Raw genomic sequence first — 16,186 nt, forward strand, 5'->3', positions numbered from 1 at the left:
CCAAATTCAAATTAGAGAACATGCTTCTCCATTATTATTTTTTTTCCATTTTAACGAGCTTGTTTGACAAAAATATCATGTTGAGTTTAGTCAATCTGTGTACTGCTTAAAAATGAAAAATTGAAAAAATTCTTACAAACACTGTAATTTTAACATGTTTTGATTTTATTTAATTTGAAAAAGAATGATTTGCCGCTGAAGTACCTTTTGTTTTTGTATTTGATTGTGTTTTAAAAATATATTTGATTTTAAAAAAATATTAAATTAATATTTTTCTAGCGTTTTTTAATTATTTAGATGCACTGAAATAAAAAAACATTTTAAAAAATATTTTACTATACTTTCAAGAAAAATAATACTTTTAAAAAATACCTTATATTATAATACCAAACAAATTATTTTTTTTCTTAACATGCCGCACCAAAATTTGTCGACGGATTTGATCATGGAAAGGATATTCCAAAATTCATATAATTACAGCAGAATGACGGTTCAAAAGCAATCATATATCATGTTTCCGGGTCCATAAGAAAAAATCTCTGCCCAAATCCAAACAATTCTTATCCATTATCGTTGGTGTATTGAGATATGTATTAGTAATCTTATCAATTGTATCACTAATTAAATTACCATGTTTTAAGATAAATACTATTTTTCAGTTTTATTCGACTGTAATTATGAATCAAGAGTCTCTTTAAGAAATTTCAACTTTATATTTTGAGGTGGAAGTCTTCACATATGCTAATAAAAATTCAAATTATTTTAAAAAATAATTTCAAGGATTTTTTATTACCAAACATAATTATCATGTGCCTATTTTTATTATAATATTATTAATTTCAAAACTCTTTACAAACTAAAATAACAAAAATATTTAATTATTATTTTTAATATATTAATTTAACAAGAATATATATTTAAAATAAAATAATTATTTTTATATTTATTTTATCTTATCTAAATAATAAAATAAAATATAAAAATAATTATTCTATCTTGTATATCCTTACTAAATATAATTACTACTGAACAGCCATAGGATCTACTGGACGGACTAAATAATTTCAACGATGAAAACTGTTTTCTTTACTCTTGCTTTTGTCATGGCCATGAACAGACACAACGATCGTGCGGGCTCCTTCAACTCATATTTTTAAATTATGATTGTGTTTTGAAAAAAATAAATTTTAAAAATATATAATTAAGTGTAGTTAATTGAATTTAGATATATCTGTGATAAAAATTATAATTGAATTTTATAAATAGTAAAAAAAAATATATAAGATATTTAGTAGTTATATGATTACAGTTGTTTTTAAAAATACTTTTTACTTGAAAATATATTAAAATATTTTTTTTTATTTTTAAAAATTATTTTTGATATTAATACATCAAAATAATTTAAAAACATCAAAAATATATATATTTCTAACTCAATTTTTTAATAAACTCCACAGTATAAAATACAGTATGATAGGTTAGCAAACCCCTTACATTTTTTACATAGCAAACACAAAAGCTGAAGGTAAACACCCTTTAATATGCGGCTTTCACAAAGCAAGATCTTAGTGTTCATCGTGGTGGGAAGAAGACGGAAAAAAAAAGGGCCATTGAAAATCGGCTCCTTCTCAGGGCCCATTTTAAGCACATAATAGCGTAATTCACGAGCGAATATCAATACATCATCACACGATATTGCTTTAGAGGTTCGAATCCAAAAAGAAACACAGAAGGAAAAAAACAAAAATAAGCAACAGAGCGACACCATCGCGGAATCATACCAAAGGTTTATTTACATTATAATATGCAAATCCCTAACTCAAAATACTCTCTACACAACTTGATTTTGTACAAATTTCCCTTGTTAATCCATTCGCTCGTTGAAAAACAAGGAAGCAAAGAGAAAAGAAAGACCTGCCGATTCTCACTTAGAGACTCGTTACTTGCAACAATCATACAGAGGATTGATTATAGTCAACTCATAAACCTTCTCTACCTAGAATCTAAAAAAGCCCTCATTATTTTTGTCAACTCAATTTACTTACAAAGATGATATTTTTTACATGCATAAAGAATCCCTCAAAACAATTTTTACACTAGCAAAAGGATCCCTCAGTTTCCCTCTCGTGAGAACACCAAAATTCCTCTTATAACTACGTACCGAAGTGATATCTGTTTTCGCTCTTCTTTTTTTAACTATGTACTTTGTTGAAAACGGGGTTTTAAGCCAAAGCAGGGATGCTGCAATTTCTACAATCCCTGTCAAGGCAATCAAACCCCTCAATTCTCACCACTGGTTTGTTTCCAAAATTTGCCCGAACCAATCCTCCTTTCCTTGGAGATGACGATGAAGATGACAAATCCATCGTAGGTGGTATAGGCGTGACCGGTGAGAGGGGGAAGAATTTCTCATCCCCAAATCTAGCATCTTGAATTAATGGGTTAGCTACTCTGCTTGGCGGCGACCCGCAAAAAAATGGGGGCGGCGACGAGGCTACTTGTTTGCAAAAAGATTGATTATCCACACCATAACCACCCTACAAAGAAACAAATTATTGTACTAAAAATCAAACAAGAGAAGAAATAGGCACCGACAAGGTTAATGGATGGTCTAAGAACATCTGTAATATATTCCTTTTCCTTCACGGTTGAAATGTTAGCCGCTGTTCATGGGACCACGTTCAGATTTTTTTAACCTCATACGAAATTTATAATCACAAAATAAGTTGAATAAACAGAGGGGGAAAAAACTATTACCTTGGCGAGGATTATGTCCAAAAACTCATTCCCTACTTTTGAATCACAAAGCTCTGATTGGTGGCTGAAAATTCATAAAATTTAATTCAGTTTCAAATTTTTCGTGAAGAAAAAAAAAAGCAGTAGGTGAAAATTTTAAGGAAATATTACCTGAGCTGAAATCTGATAGACCTGGCAGGGTAGTTGTTTAACAGACCGAGCCGTCTGGGTTTGGGGCAAACCACTGGGTCTCTCCTGTCCGAGACTGGAACTGAAACGGAGCTCCGAATCTCTTCCCGGGTTGAAAAGGCGTTTTGTTGGATCGCACAGTGATTCATCTTTGCTGTTTTTTTGCCTTTTTTTCTATGAACAAAGCCCTGCAAATAAAACCAGTAAAACAAATTGAGACTTTAGAGTAAAATTATACAAATTATTAACAGATCTCACAAAACTCTCTTTAAAAAAAAAAAAAGACAAAAAGCCGCTGGCGTTACACGCATGGCTGAAATTATAAAATAAAAACAAAAAAAAAATCCATAATTCACGAGCTAAGAAATCGAGATCTTTCAATTTTTTTTTGAAAAACAGAGCTTTTATGGGATGTCAAATCTGTAATATTTGTGGATCTATCAATTCCACACAAAAAAAACTGGAAAACTGCAGGTGAAAACATAATTAAATAGAGAAAATGATAAGAGGAGAGATTCAAAAGAGAGAGAGGCTGGTAGCTATTAGGTGTATTACCTTTGGTTGCTTGAACTGTACAACTCAAGCTTAAAGAAAGAAAATATGCAAAAGACTCTAAACTTTGTGAAGTGTTGTGGCTAAGCTACAATGAACAGAAATGGAAAGAAAATGAGAAAAAGAAAACGTTGGAGAGATATAAAGAGAGTGGCTATTTGGGGCTACAGAAGGGGATGGATGTCAGGGGTGGAAAGGATCGGCGTGTTTCAAAACAGAAGTTAAAGAAGAAGGAGAATCAAAACGAATAATAATTTACAGGGGGGGGGGGGGGGGAGGAATGGGGAGGGATCGTCTGGGTATTGGGCAACAGCACAGCTAAGATATAAATTAAAATAAATAAATAAATAAAAAGTAAGGGGGCTGCAAGAGCTACTACATCACGCCAACAATAACAACCGCCTTTTTCACCGAGTCATTACTAGTGGTTTAGAAATATATTCATATTGGTCCTACATATGTCATGTTTCTTAATTACATCCTTGTACTTTGTTTTTCAAATTGATCCTGAATTTATAATTTAGTGTAAGATTCTGTTATTTAACCCAGTCATTTTTAATGCAAGTTATTATCATTCACTGATAATAATTTAGTGTATACAAAACAAAGTTACTCAAAATCTTCAATCAAACTTATTTGATCATTTATATTTTTAGAATTCACGTCTGACCATCGATTTATTATTTGATATGTTGGTCTGTATATCATTTAATATGATTCATTTATATGCATATCATTTTCATGACTAGATATGGTTTTTGAAGATTTAAATCTATTTCATGGTACCGTGGAATGCTAAGGGCTGCGGACCAGATTGAAAAATATGTTTTGGAATCGGAATGATATAGTGAAAGTTGTCATGTGCTAGGGACTAAATTGAGGTCTTGCTTCTTATCTTTCTCTGTGCACTTAGCCTCTTTTTTTTTTTTTCTGTATAATTTTTTATTGTTCACGCAGGCGGTGCCTCCCTCCCGCAAAAAATCTCATCGAGTTTAGCACCCTTCTTTTAAAATAATATTGTTTTGTAAAATATCTCTGAATATTTATCCAAACCGTTCAAAACGATGGAAGCCACGGGGTTTTTTTTTTTTTAATTACTATCTTGTTAACATATGCACAGAAAGCATGCAGTTGTTTTTTTTTGTTCATTGGGAATATAAAGCACGCAAGTTGTTGATAAAAAAAAGAAGCATGCAAGTCGAGCAAGGATTGCAAGAACTCGCTTGCGGTTAAATTAATAATTTGACAAAAAGAAAGAACCGGGCGCATTGATAAGTTGTTTCGGTGTTTGTTCTTGAAAAAACTGGGAATAGATTTATTTAATTCATGGATTTTTAGTAATTTATGTTTTACTGAGAGTAAAAAAAAATGAAATGAAAAGTTACAACTGATGTGTGGTCTTGACTCTTGATAAGATTTAAGATGCATCAATATATATATATATACATACATATATATATATATATAGGTCTACCTTGAATATTCTTCCAGGTAGAGAATAGTCGACGGAAAGTTCCATGCCCTTGTTGAAATAACGAAAAGCATTGCTCTTGCATTTTTCTTTCTAATGGGAAAACAACAGGTTGATAGTGGAGGTTGAAGATTCGCAAGGCGGTGAAGATGACGACTCGTATCATACCTGCTTTCTTTCTCTCCCCTGGGATATTACCGTCCATTCATTTTACTCTGCTTTCATTAGACGATTAAGATAATGTTTTTTTTTTTATTTTTAAATATATTAAAATAATATATTTTATCTTTTAGTTTTTTATTTGACTATTCCAGATGTCCTTAGGTGATATGCAACGACTCTGTAATTTTAATATATTTTGGCTCTCATTTGTTCACGTGGCAATGCTCGTTCCAGGAAACACAGGAGCCATGTTATAAGCTGGTCAAAAGGTTCTCATTTGGGGAATAAAAAGACACATTGGCCACGTTTCCTCCATTAAGCGGTCTGGTGTCGATCTATGATATGATGCCTCCATCAGATCGGCATACTGCCTTTTTTATCTCTCTCTCTCTCTGTAGCATTTTACGAGGATACGCGCTCTGCCACTTGGATTGCTTTTTTTTTTTTTCCTCATATTGTTTAATAATTTTTTCGCCTGTCTCTGCGATGGGTCAGATCAAAATTTTGTTTACGGTAAAAAATAGAAGATTGATTTTTAAAAAAAAATAGAGAAGAGAAAAAAATGGAAAAAATACAAAAGGAAAAATATAAAAAAGGAGGGTACAACAGTGAAGGAGATGGGAAACCCCAATTATAATAATTAATTATGGAGTAAATTACAATTTAGTTGTCAACTAGAGGGCGTCGATGTATTGAGTTGTCGAGATTCTACTGGTTTTGCTTTTAAAACAAATCTTTTACTGTCAAATTTTTTAATTTCATCTATTTTTCAGAGCATTATTTATTTTTTTTACTCTTTTTTTTTTCCTAAAATTCTATTTAACCTGCAATATTAACAGCTTGAACAATATTAAACTGTTGAACTGTAATCAATTTAGTAGTTTTTGTCTCTAAAATACCTAATTTTTTAGTCAATTTTTCCAGTTTCATCCGGAACATTAAACATTAAAAACTCGTTGAAAAGTTTGAATCATCCCACACAAAACGAAATTTATATTACATGAGCTCATTCAATTATTTTTTTAAAGCTTTTGTTCTTTACTTCTCGTTATTTTGATATCTGACTTCTTATTGGAGGAACCATAACAGCAAAATTGGATTGCTGGGAATTAGTCATCTATATATATTAATTTTAATTTGTTTTTTAGCGAGCCTGATTTCTAATTTTATTATACTAACTTGGATTGATTTAAGGTGTTTTATTTTTTTATTTTTTTAATTTTATTATTTAACATTAATTTAACTTTGTGATTTTTTTTCTTTTAACAAGCATTTTTTTCTCCTAGTTATCATCATCATTTTTTTCTTTTAAATTTTGGTTCATTTATTGTTATTATTTTTTCTACCATATAATTAAATAAAACCATTTTATTAAACCTAGTAGGGTCTATAACTCATAGCTTCTTTAAAACATGTTAATAGCGTCTAAATATTGTGCTATTATATTATATAAAAAAATAATTTATCTCATAATGAAGCATGACTCACTTAACTAGTTGTTTATTAATATATATCCTCGAAGGATTATTTCAAGAAATTTAAAAGAAATCTAAATGAGGCTGTTATGATAGTTGAAAGGGTATAATGTATTTATATTTTTTATCACTATAATTCAAACCTCAAGTCAATTATAAGAAGTAAAATTGTTATAAATTTTATAGTTCATATATGAATAGTCTATATAATAAATTATTATATGAAAATCGATCCAAAAATTTATTCGAAAACATACCAGGAGAGATCTTCACTACGATCTGAAAGTACAATAAAAAAATTGATGAAATCCAGGGAAAAGAATCAGCAACTGACCCGAAAATCAATATATCTTGGTAGGAAAATGCGTTTTTGTTTTTTTATATATACTCCCATGGAGGAGGTTAAGAGGCTGTGAGATTTAATTTGATAGGATTTTGTTTAGAATATATACGCGCCACCTGTCAAATCAGTCATTTAATTCCATGATCTTCAAGACATTTTCCTTGTTTGTCTCAACTTAACGTAACTCTGGTGATATATACTCTTCATCGTACCTTAAATATACAAGAACAGATGCACAAACGTGTGAAACTATGTCATCTTGTGTTTTTTTTTTTTGAGAAATGAAAACTGTGTTGGTTAAGATTGGTTCGTTGCAGTTCATATGTACTGGATTTTCGATCTCCACCAAGTCATGCAGACTAGGTACGATTTGATTTGATGTGCTGGTTAACTTAGCTACGATTTGATTTGTTGTGGTAATGATGCTGGTCCAAGGGCTACATGACAGCGCAAACAAGGCCACGGTTATTATTAATTTCAACAAATCAAGCCAGAGCCTGCAACTGAGAAGCACAACGTTTTAGCAACAATAACTCAAAATGATTTATTGAGAGCAAGGCAGCGACAAGAAGAAAGGTCGTGACTTATGAACCGATGGTTGATGCCATTTCCTGCTATGACCGACCACTGGAACACCTGACCTCATTCATGCCATCACGCCCATATGTCATCATTCAGATAATCTGCTTACAACCTAGGATAATTAAATCAATTAAATTTAACTTGACAAGCAAGAAAGAGGGAATAGCAGGCAATTTTCAAGGTACTTTTTCAAAAGTTTTAATCAACTCTATAGTTAAGTAAGGAGGTCCTTTCCTTTTTCTTTTTTTAAAAGAAAAAAATTACCATTTGAACAGTGAGTCTTTCCTAACCACACTCCACAAGTTAGCAAGGGTAGTAAAGTTAGGTATTGCAATCTGGCGAACAATACTAGTTTGATTAGTATGGCCCATTGTGCTTCCACTTGTTACTTTCCTCCCAGGAGCGGGGCTAACTAAATCTTAGCTAAGTGCGTGATCAATTGATTCTTTGTCAAAAGAGGCATAAATCCAAATTATTAACACTTAATTGCTAGAAGAATTCCATGCCTAATGCTCCTCTTCTCTCCTTTTTCTCACCACTTAACCAATTTAGGCGCCACGCAATATTGTTCAATCTAAAGCCATTGCGTCATGCTAGGAATATGACTAATAAAGCATATGGATTGTGTCTTAATCCATAGAATATGAATAACAAAGTGAAATAAGCAAGTGTGATTGTGACAACTATTAGATTTGGTGAATTGCATTGACTAGTATAAATCCCAATTTGAGATTCTTATTTTGTGATGCTAACAATTTGGATCAAGACAAAATCTAGTGGAGGGTGTGATGTGCGATGGCTTGGCTTTCCTTGTTGCCAATCCAATCCTGCGAGGAAGTTTCATCCACAAAGTAAATTTACTGGAAAAGACCCATGGTTGGATTTTCCTGGACTCGGTTTCTTCTGGCTGATATTATCCTCTTGTGATTATTGTATGATGGCACCATTGATTTTCCCAAGTACCATTTTTACCCCCTTCCCAAAAGTTGATCTTGACATGAAAGCATAACTGGGGTATAATGCCTTTACCGAGAGAGAAATTTTGGCTCCTGGAGAGTGGAGAGAGAGCGAGGGACGGAGGGAGGGAAGCTGCAAATTTTTAACCAAATTACAGGAAGGCATTAGATAAATAAATAAGAGATATAAATCCAAGAAATTACAAAATTGGGAGCTCCCAAAAACACCTACCAAACAGAAAAATCAACTTCCCCACATGCTGATTGAAGGTATAAAAATCAAAGGACAAATGATTTAAGCTGCGGTTGGTTCAGATGCGGCGGCTGCAGCTCGTTTCTTAGCAAAGTATTCTTCTGCACGGGCAAGGTTCTTAGCAACTGATGGTTTCACCCATTTCTTTCGGCCCGGTAAAACAGTAAGAGAGCATCCAGCAGCCTCAAGTTTCTCCTTGGCCGCTGCTGAAAAGGCACGAGCTTTGATGTTCAGCTTGACACTCAGCTCTCCATCACCCAGAACCTAAATCCAAAAGAAAATAAGCGTGTCTCATAGTCAACTACTAGAAAACACTACTGTGATTTGTGGCTCTCACATGCAATTGACTTGATCTGTCTTCTCTCCTTTCTAGGAAATCAACTGGAGTCTCTTCATTCTATGACAAGCAGCGGACTAGAGATTTCGACCACCGAAGCTTATAATTTCCATATACCAAAAAGACTGACAATATATAGGATTATCACAGTAGTCTTTAAACAGCTGCAAGGACAGATAATGGTATCATTTTAGCTCGATTTTCTAGGGTTTTGGAATCAAAATTCGCATGACACACTACAAGATACCATGAGCTCACTGGAAAAAAAAGGCCTCCTTTTTAGTTTGGATAAAACACAATATACTAAGGCGAAACAGGTCTGGTTCATCTAGAACCTTTCCTTCAATTTTTATTTTTTCTACTACCCCTATAAGAAGTGAAACACGTATCCCAACTGGAGGCATCAGAACCAGATAGAAACAGCATGCAACTGTTATTTCCACTACGCTGCACTTCATTAAAAACCAAATGCAAGGAATAACGGATGCTCTGAAAACCAGAGGGGAGACCCGCAAGATATGGCTATATGTTGAACAATTTGGAGCTTCAAACAATATCAAAAAGAGGATGGGTAAATCCTTTCAGCAAAAAAAAATAATAATAATAATAATAGAAGGCAAACATGCCTTCATTTTTAGTCACCTTATAAATGATATTTGAAAATCTCTCACCAGTTACATAGAAGGCCTGATAATATAAAGCTTGACCCTTGCATCTTTTCACTTTGACAATCATCCCAGATTGATGGTTTACCTAGCTCAGAATTCCTACATTACATGTACTTATTTGCGATCTAGACACATTCATAATAGCATACAAAATCAGACTAAAGTTTTGATGGGCTTGTGGCAAGAACAAACAGAATAGACATCTATCACGGGATGATATGTCTTTTAAGTTCACAGGGACATATTTTGGCAACCCCACATGCATACCTTTGAAAGAAACAAAAGCATTCCAGCATGTTTATAAATATGAAAACACACATCATTAAAACATTCAACACCCCCTGTGTGGAGAAAAGATAGTTAAAAAAAACAAAATTCAATTTCATGGCGTGTACAGTGAATGTGAATCAAACAAAAAGGCAATAGAGGAACTTGTTGGCCCTAAGACATTCCATAAAGCGCTATTGATGTAAGCCCACTGTTGCCAATCAAAAGATGAATCCTTCCCGACTTTCAAGTTGTGCTACATGGTTTAATTAAAAAGCACCAGAAACACAGAAGCAACCCTGTATAATATATTCTTCACCGCTTCAACAATCACAAGAGGTTTGAGAGAATTTCGTATTACTCCACATTAAATGGTAGTGAGTTGTCCATTTAGTTCACCCACTATTAATTGATCTTAGCAAGGCAAAACCACGAATTTTCAATCCCATACTCCACTAACATTCATGGTGCTGGAATCTTTTTGTTTATGTCTATGATAGAAAAAATAGATGTCACCAGCAAATTCCATCAATAGGTATACAAGGTTAACCACTCTATCCGGGACATTATATGATCAACATAACCACGCAAAGGCCTTCAGAATTTAGTATTTCTCAAGGTTAACCATTCTATCTGGGACATTATATGGTCAACATAGCCACGTAAACGCCTTTAGAATTGAGTATTGATCATTTTAAACTCAAAGAAATAAAATGCTGGCTCAGTCTTTCTACAAGGATTCATTGTGCATCAGCACATCCTAGGGGAAACCATCACCAAGAATTCAGAAATATTGAAGAATAAACAAAAGGCAAAGCTCATGGGGAAAGGACGAAACTTTTTTGCTCTATCTCAGAGTTCCACAGCAAATTCGGAATAAAGAGAAAACACTCTGTCAAAAGATGCAATTCAAGCTTGAAAGTAAACAGAAATCATTATTGAAATTCTCTCACAGCTCTATCCTTCTACAGAAATCCAATTACAGAAACATACACCAATAAAAATCTTCCATAACAACAATGATAATAATCCTAATGTTAAAAATTGTTAATTGATCAAACATTAAAATACGAATTCATTAATAATTTCCTAAACAATAAATTAAAGAGAAAGAAAAAGAGAGTACCTCCAGGCTCCAGCAATTCCACGCAATTTAGGGATACGGCGGTACAGAGGCATTTGTCCACCCTCAAACCCTTTTCGAACACCAAGACCAGGCCGAGATTTCTGACCTCTCATGCCAAAACCACAACTGTTTCCTTGTCCTGCAGAGATACCTCTTCCCTTTCTTTCTAGACCCCGGTTGCGGGCCCAGATTGTCCAGCCTGAACCTCACTCCTGGAGATGTAGTAACCACAGAAGCTGCTGCTGCTGCTTGGTTGATGATCACTAATGGTCTTTTCTTCTTAGAATAGAGTTTAAGACAAGTGAAGTTGCATGCCTTGGGCTTCAATCCTGTCAAGTTTCCCTGTTAAATAAAAAGAAAAACTAAACTAATAACGGGGGTGTTTTAATACCATTAAAGAATAGTTTTGATTAATTAAATTACCTTGAATGGAGAAGAAGGGCAGCGAAGTGACAGAAGAGAAGCTGCTGCTGCCATTGCCATGGACTGAGCAGATGAGTAGTGTGCGTGGGAGTGATTTCACAGAAATGGATAGGCTATAAGCTTCATTCTTCATTCTTCATTCTCCGTTCCATTACTTCCATTTCTAAACGACGTGGTTTCTTTCCCGCTCCAAATTACTGAAGCCCATGTCATGTCTTATGGAGAGTCCAGTCACAATATGGGCCTCACCTAAGTTGCAGTTTTTTTAACTGGTCTGATATAAAACCCAAACCTAACAGGCCATGGTTTTTTCATGTTGATTTCCACTGGGCCTAACTCTTTGGCCTTGTTGATATTGCTAATATATTTGCAAATTAAAAATTACCGTTTGAAATTATATTGGCGTATCAAAAAAAAATTTTAAAACAGTAGTTTGTATCTTGCACTTAACATTTTAGTAAAATAAAATCAACAAAAAACATTATTTTTTATTTAATAACTAAAATGCTCTTATATTAAATATTAGACTAAAAAAATGTGTTCTAGAGAGAGATCAAAGGGATATATTTCAACTTTGATGATTGTTGAGAGTGGAGGGAGGAGCACAGCGAAGGAAAATGGAGGGGGAGACCATAGCAAAAGCACAATATACCCCTCAAAATTATAATCGGTAGGTAGGTGCTAGATAAGAATTATATACCCTCTCATTTTTTTATTTATTTTTGTGTTTCTTGATCTGGATTTTCTCCGTTAAATATAGCCTAAATTAGATTTTGAGAAAGCCCTGCTCTCATTCAAGCTCTTAATGGTGTTTACAAGAGTCAAATCCATTGGAATGAATAAGCTATACCCTAAGTTTTTGCTTTAGGCTCCGCAATATATTTTTCTTGTTAAAAGGAGTTGAGAACTTGGGATTTCACAAAGAGAAGGAAAGGAAGAAATCAACTGATGTAAAGTCTGCAGTCTTCTATGGGTATGTTTGGAAACGCGATGCAGACAGTGTTTTTAAAATTTTAATTTTTTTATTTAAAATAATTTTTTATGTTTTCAGATCGTTTTGAAGTGTTAATAATTGATATCAAAAATAATTTTTAAAAAATTAAAAAACTTTATTTTGATGCATTTTTAAATGAAAAACACTTTGAACTGTCATCGCTACTAGAATCCCAAACAGACCCTAAAGAGACGATACATGAATGATTCATTAATTTTTGCATTGAATGATTATGGTTCTCTTCTGCATGTTAAGAGGATCCTTCGCTGGTTTGCTCTCATGTATGGCCTTCGAGTAAATTAATTCCAAAAGTTATTTGACCGGAATTAATTTATATAATAATTACATCTTATAGATGGCTAGTACTTTTTTTTTTATCGCAATGATAATTTTCCAGTTAAGTATCTAGGGTTGCCTCTGAGTGCTAATCCTTGTTGTTTATTTACATGGAAACTAGTAATTTCTAATAGTAGGTCTAGGTTAGTATCATGGAAGGGTGAAATATTGAGCATAACTTTCTGTATCTATCTAAGTAAGTCATTATTGAATTCTTTGCCTTTGTTCTACATGTCTATGTTTCTTATGCCTAAAGGTATCATTGGGTCCATATATGCTATTATTCAAAGGTTTTTTTGGAGTGGTAGCTCAAATACTTTTAAGACTTGTAAGATAGCATGGTTCAAGGTCATTCGACCAAAGAGTTGAGGTGGGTTAAGACTTAGATCGTTGTATAATAAAAATATGATGCTACTTTTAGAATGAATATGGCATTTAGGAGTTGGTAATTCAAGGGGCAAACAAGATTATATCGTGCATAAATATCAACTCACTTTTGAAAATGAGTTTTCTATGTTTGCTCATCAACTTTTTCCAACCTAGTGAGGGATTGTTAAAGTGTTAGCTCTTGATGAGAGAATCGATGAAGTTATTCGTGCTTCTTGTTGCTACAAGGTTGGTAATGACATGATTATTTGATTTTGGTTGGATGGGTAGTTTAGTTATGCTCTATTAAGGATGTTGTTTCCTCGTTAATTTAGGCTATCAAGTCAACATAATGCTACATTCCAGGAGGTGTATAATTCCGATATTAATTTAGTCACTTTGTCTTGGAATCGGCCTTTAAAGGATAGAGAGTGTCAACAGTTTGGAGTCTTTTCTTGTTGAAGTAGAAGGGAATTTATCTATTTCTGATTCAGTTCACAATCAAATCGACTTGTGCTCTCTTTGATGATATTCTACATCCAAGAGTTGAGAGTTTTGGTAATTTGCTCTGGCAAGGTATATTTACTCCTAAAATTGAGATATTGCTGTGGTTGTTGTTGTATGATAGTTTGAATAACAAGGGATTTCTTGTCCACAGAGAATTATTAGTTATGATGATGCTTGATGTTCTTTTTGTGATATAAAAACTGAGACCATTGACCACCTTTTTATTTATTGTTCTGTGACTTGGAAATTCTAGAATCGTTTTATGTAATGGATTGAGTATAATAGGTGTATGCCAAAGACTGTTCAACTTTTTTTGCAAGAATGGAATCATTTGTTACATGAAAAATTTCAGCACAAGGCCATCTATACGCTTTGTTGTGGTATCTTGCGGTCTATTTGGATTACTCGTAACAAATTAGTTTTAAATGTTATTGATCTTAATTGAGATAAAATTTATAATTTAACTTTTCATCATTTAGCTTAATAGCTTCTAGTTAGATTTGTACTGATCTAGCTGGATGTTCATATTGTGTTTTGAGATAGTCGAATGGTGCGTCATGATTAATTTTTTTGTCATTTCTTTTTATATTTCACTGTAATTTTTTTTCAATCAATTTGTTATTTTCTTAATAGCACAGGATAAGTCTTAATAACATCCTTCCTCGATTACTATAAAAAAAAGTTAATAACTGGAAAAAATAATTTTTGGAAATGATATAAAATTTGTTTATCTTTCATGAATTTGCCCCTGAAAAAGCAAATAGAAGCTTACATGTATGCTTAGTTGTGAGCTCGTAACCATTAAAATTATCAACTGGTGTCCTTTGTACTATCGTCCTCATTGTTTGTATTGTCAACCTTCTATTGGAGTTCCATCCGTTTTTTATTTTTTAAAATTATGACAGTCACGTGATAGTCACACATTTTGTCTTTTAGAAGGCACGTGCCACAATCTTATCTGGTCTACAATATTGAGGATTTCGTTGATTTATAAGCTGAATCTCGACGGAGATAGTATGATAAATATAGAAGATAGAGTGAAGGACTAAATCAAGATTCAAGAATCTCGTAAGTTAGGGAATAACTTGTTGTTAACTGAAAGTTCAGGACTAATTGGCCTTTTCAGTAATTGAATTCGAAATGTGAAATTTATTTTTTGGTTTATTAATGAAATGAAAGGGTTGAGATCTTCTTTTCTCAGTAAATTGTAATTCGAGGAACGGGATTTCTTAATTAGGATTCAGACTTGACAGAATGAAACTATCAAGCAAACAAATACTTAGACCAAAGATTTGAGCAACAACTTCCTTAACCACCAGCTGGCCTCAACTATTTTTCTCGCCTAATTTATCTTCTATTCCAAGAATTGAATATTAAAAATAGAGTGTTCATCATTGCGGGGATCGAGTAGAATTGAAAGATTTGACAAAATTCTGAGATAAAATGTTGGTGGATTCTACTACTGGACACCTCCGAAGGAATGGACCACCTGTAAGAATCCAAACACTAACAAGAAAACTTTCAGATGTTTGGGCACACACGAGCTTCACCCACTTGCTTGACCGTGTCATACAAATGGAAAAAAGATTTACATGCGAAAGGAGTGTTATCCTAACATAATCAATATTACCATCAACATAGAGTGGTCCATACGAACACCTGCTATATATTAATTTGCCTCTTGAAACACCAATGGGCTCTATATATGTTCCTTTGAGCTATTATTTTCAAGATGAACACAGGTGAAGCAGGGTAGCCTAAGAATACCCTAGGTTAGTAAGCTATATGATCTGTTTGGGTGCATCGGTTGAACATTCACATAATCTAACACTGTTCACTGTCAACTTGGCGAAGCTAGTTTCAATCTCCGTAGTACTGTAAAAGCTAGTTTGGATAATAAGAACTGAACGTAGAATAAATTAATTACAGTGAGAGGGAGGGAAAAAAAGAAAGAAAAGAAACCAATACTGCTTTGCTTTTTGTTATTTCAGATTGGTTGAAAGGGACTGTAAATAAGCAACTAGAGTTTCCAAAGAATAAAACAATACTTTTTGTGGGGTTGAGATCGACTATATCCCAACTTAGATCACAAAACCCTAATAATTAGATATTGATAGTAACACTTCCTTGATCCATGGTAAGCCAGGTACAATATTGATGGCCAAGAAGCCTTAAGCTTCAATGGGGACCATAAACTTGAAGCCTGCCCTTCTCACAACATAATGAGCAGGAGCAGCATATTTGCAGGGCAAGGCTCTTGATTGCACTCAAGGTATAAATGTCACCTTCCAGAGCTTTAATTAGTGATGGAAGAGATAAGCAAAGGACACTGGTGTTTGATTGCCATCTCTTATGCTAAATCTTTTTAGCAATCTTCTAAATATTTCTCGCATATATAAATCATTGAACTCGAGACTAGTTGTTCTAGGGCAATAGACCTAGC

At 33.4% G+C, this 16,186-nt stretch overlaps 1 protein-coding gene and 1 long non-coding RNA gene across 4 annotated transcripts; both read right to left on the bottom strand.

Moving 5' to 3' along the window:
* Positions 1-1,777: 1,777 nt before the first annotated feature.
* LOC133697768 (uncharacterized) lies at positions 1,778-3,769 on the bottom strand. Its single transcript, XM_062120530.1, has 4 exons — positions 3,481-3,769; positions 2,908-3,113; positions 2,758-2,821; positions 1,778-2,537 (listed from the first exon to the last, which is right to left on the bottom strand). Exons 2-4 carry the CDS (start codon positions 3,072-3,074, stop codon positions 2,223-2,225), a joined length of 546 nt encoding a protein of 181 aa, XP_061976514.1. The 5' UTR covers positions 3,075-3,113; positions 3,481-3,769; the 3' UTR covers positions 1,778-2,222.
* Positions 3,770-8,839: 5,070 nt separating this feature from the next.
* Positions 8,840-11,694, bottom strand: LOC133696602 (uncharacterized). 3 transcript variants are annotated; one of them, XR_009842704.1, is made up of 4 exons: positions 11,541-11,694; positions 11,118-11,446; positions 9,057-9,220; positions 8,842-8,983 (listed from the first exon to the last, which is right to left on the bottom strand). It is a non-coding gene; the product is annotated as an uncharacterized LOC133696602 (long non-coding RNA). The 3 variants fall into 3 exon arrangements; XR_009842703.1 differs by having other exon boundaries at positions 8,840-9,220; XR_009842705.1 differs by lacking the exon at positions 9,057-9,220 and having other exon boundaries at positions 8,845-8,983.
* Between the last annotated feature and the right edge of the window lie 4,492 nt (positions 11,695-16,186).

Source organism: Populus nigra, chromosome 6, assembly GCF_951802175.1.
Source record: "Populus nigra chromosome 6, ddPopNigr1.1, whole genome shotgun sequence".
Classification (NCBI taxonomy): domain Eukaryota; kingdom Viridiplantae; phylum Streptophyta; class Magnoliopsida; order Malpighiales; family Salicaceae; genus Populus; species Populus nigra.

Bases quoted from the DNA above. Each gene is read 5' to 3' on its own strand.
- LOC133697768 (XM_062120530.1), bottom strand. From the start codon at position 3,074: ATGAATCACTGTGCGATCCAACAAAACGCCTTTTCAACCCGGGAAGAG. The intron at 2,822-2,907 runs GTAATATTTCCT...ATGAATTTTCAG, and splicing joins TCTATCAGATTTCAGCTCAG to CCACCAATCAGAGCTTTGTG. The intron at 2,538-2,757 runs GTAATAGTTTTT...GTTTCTTTGTAG, and splicing joins TGGACATAATCCTCGCCAAG to GGTGGTTATGGTGTGGATAA.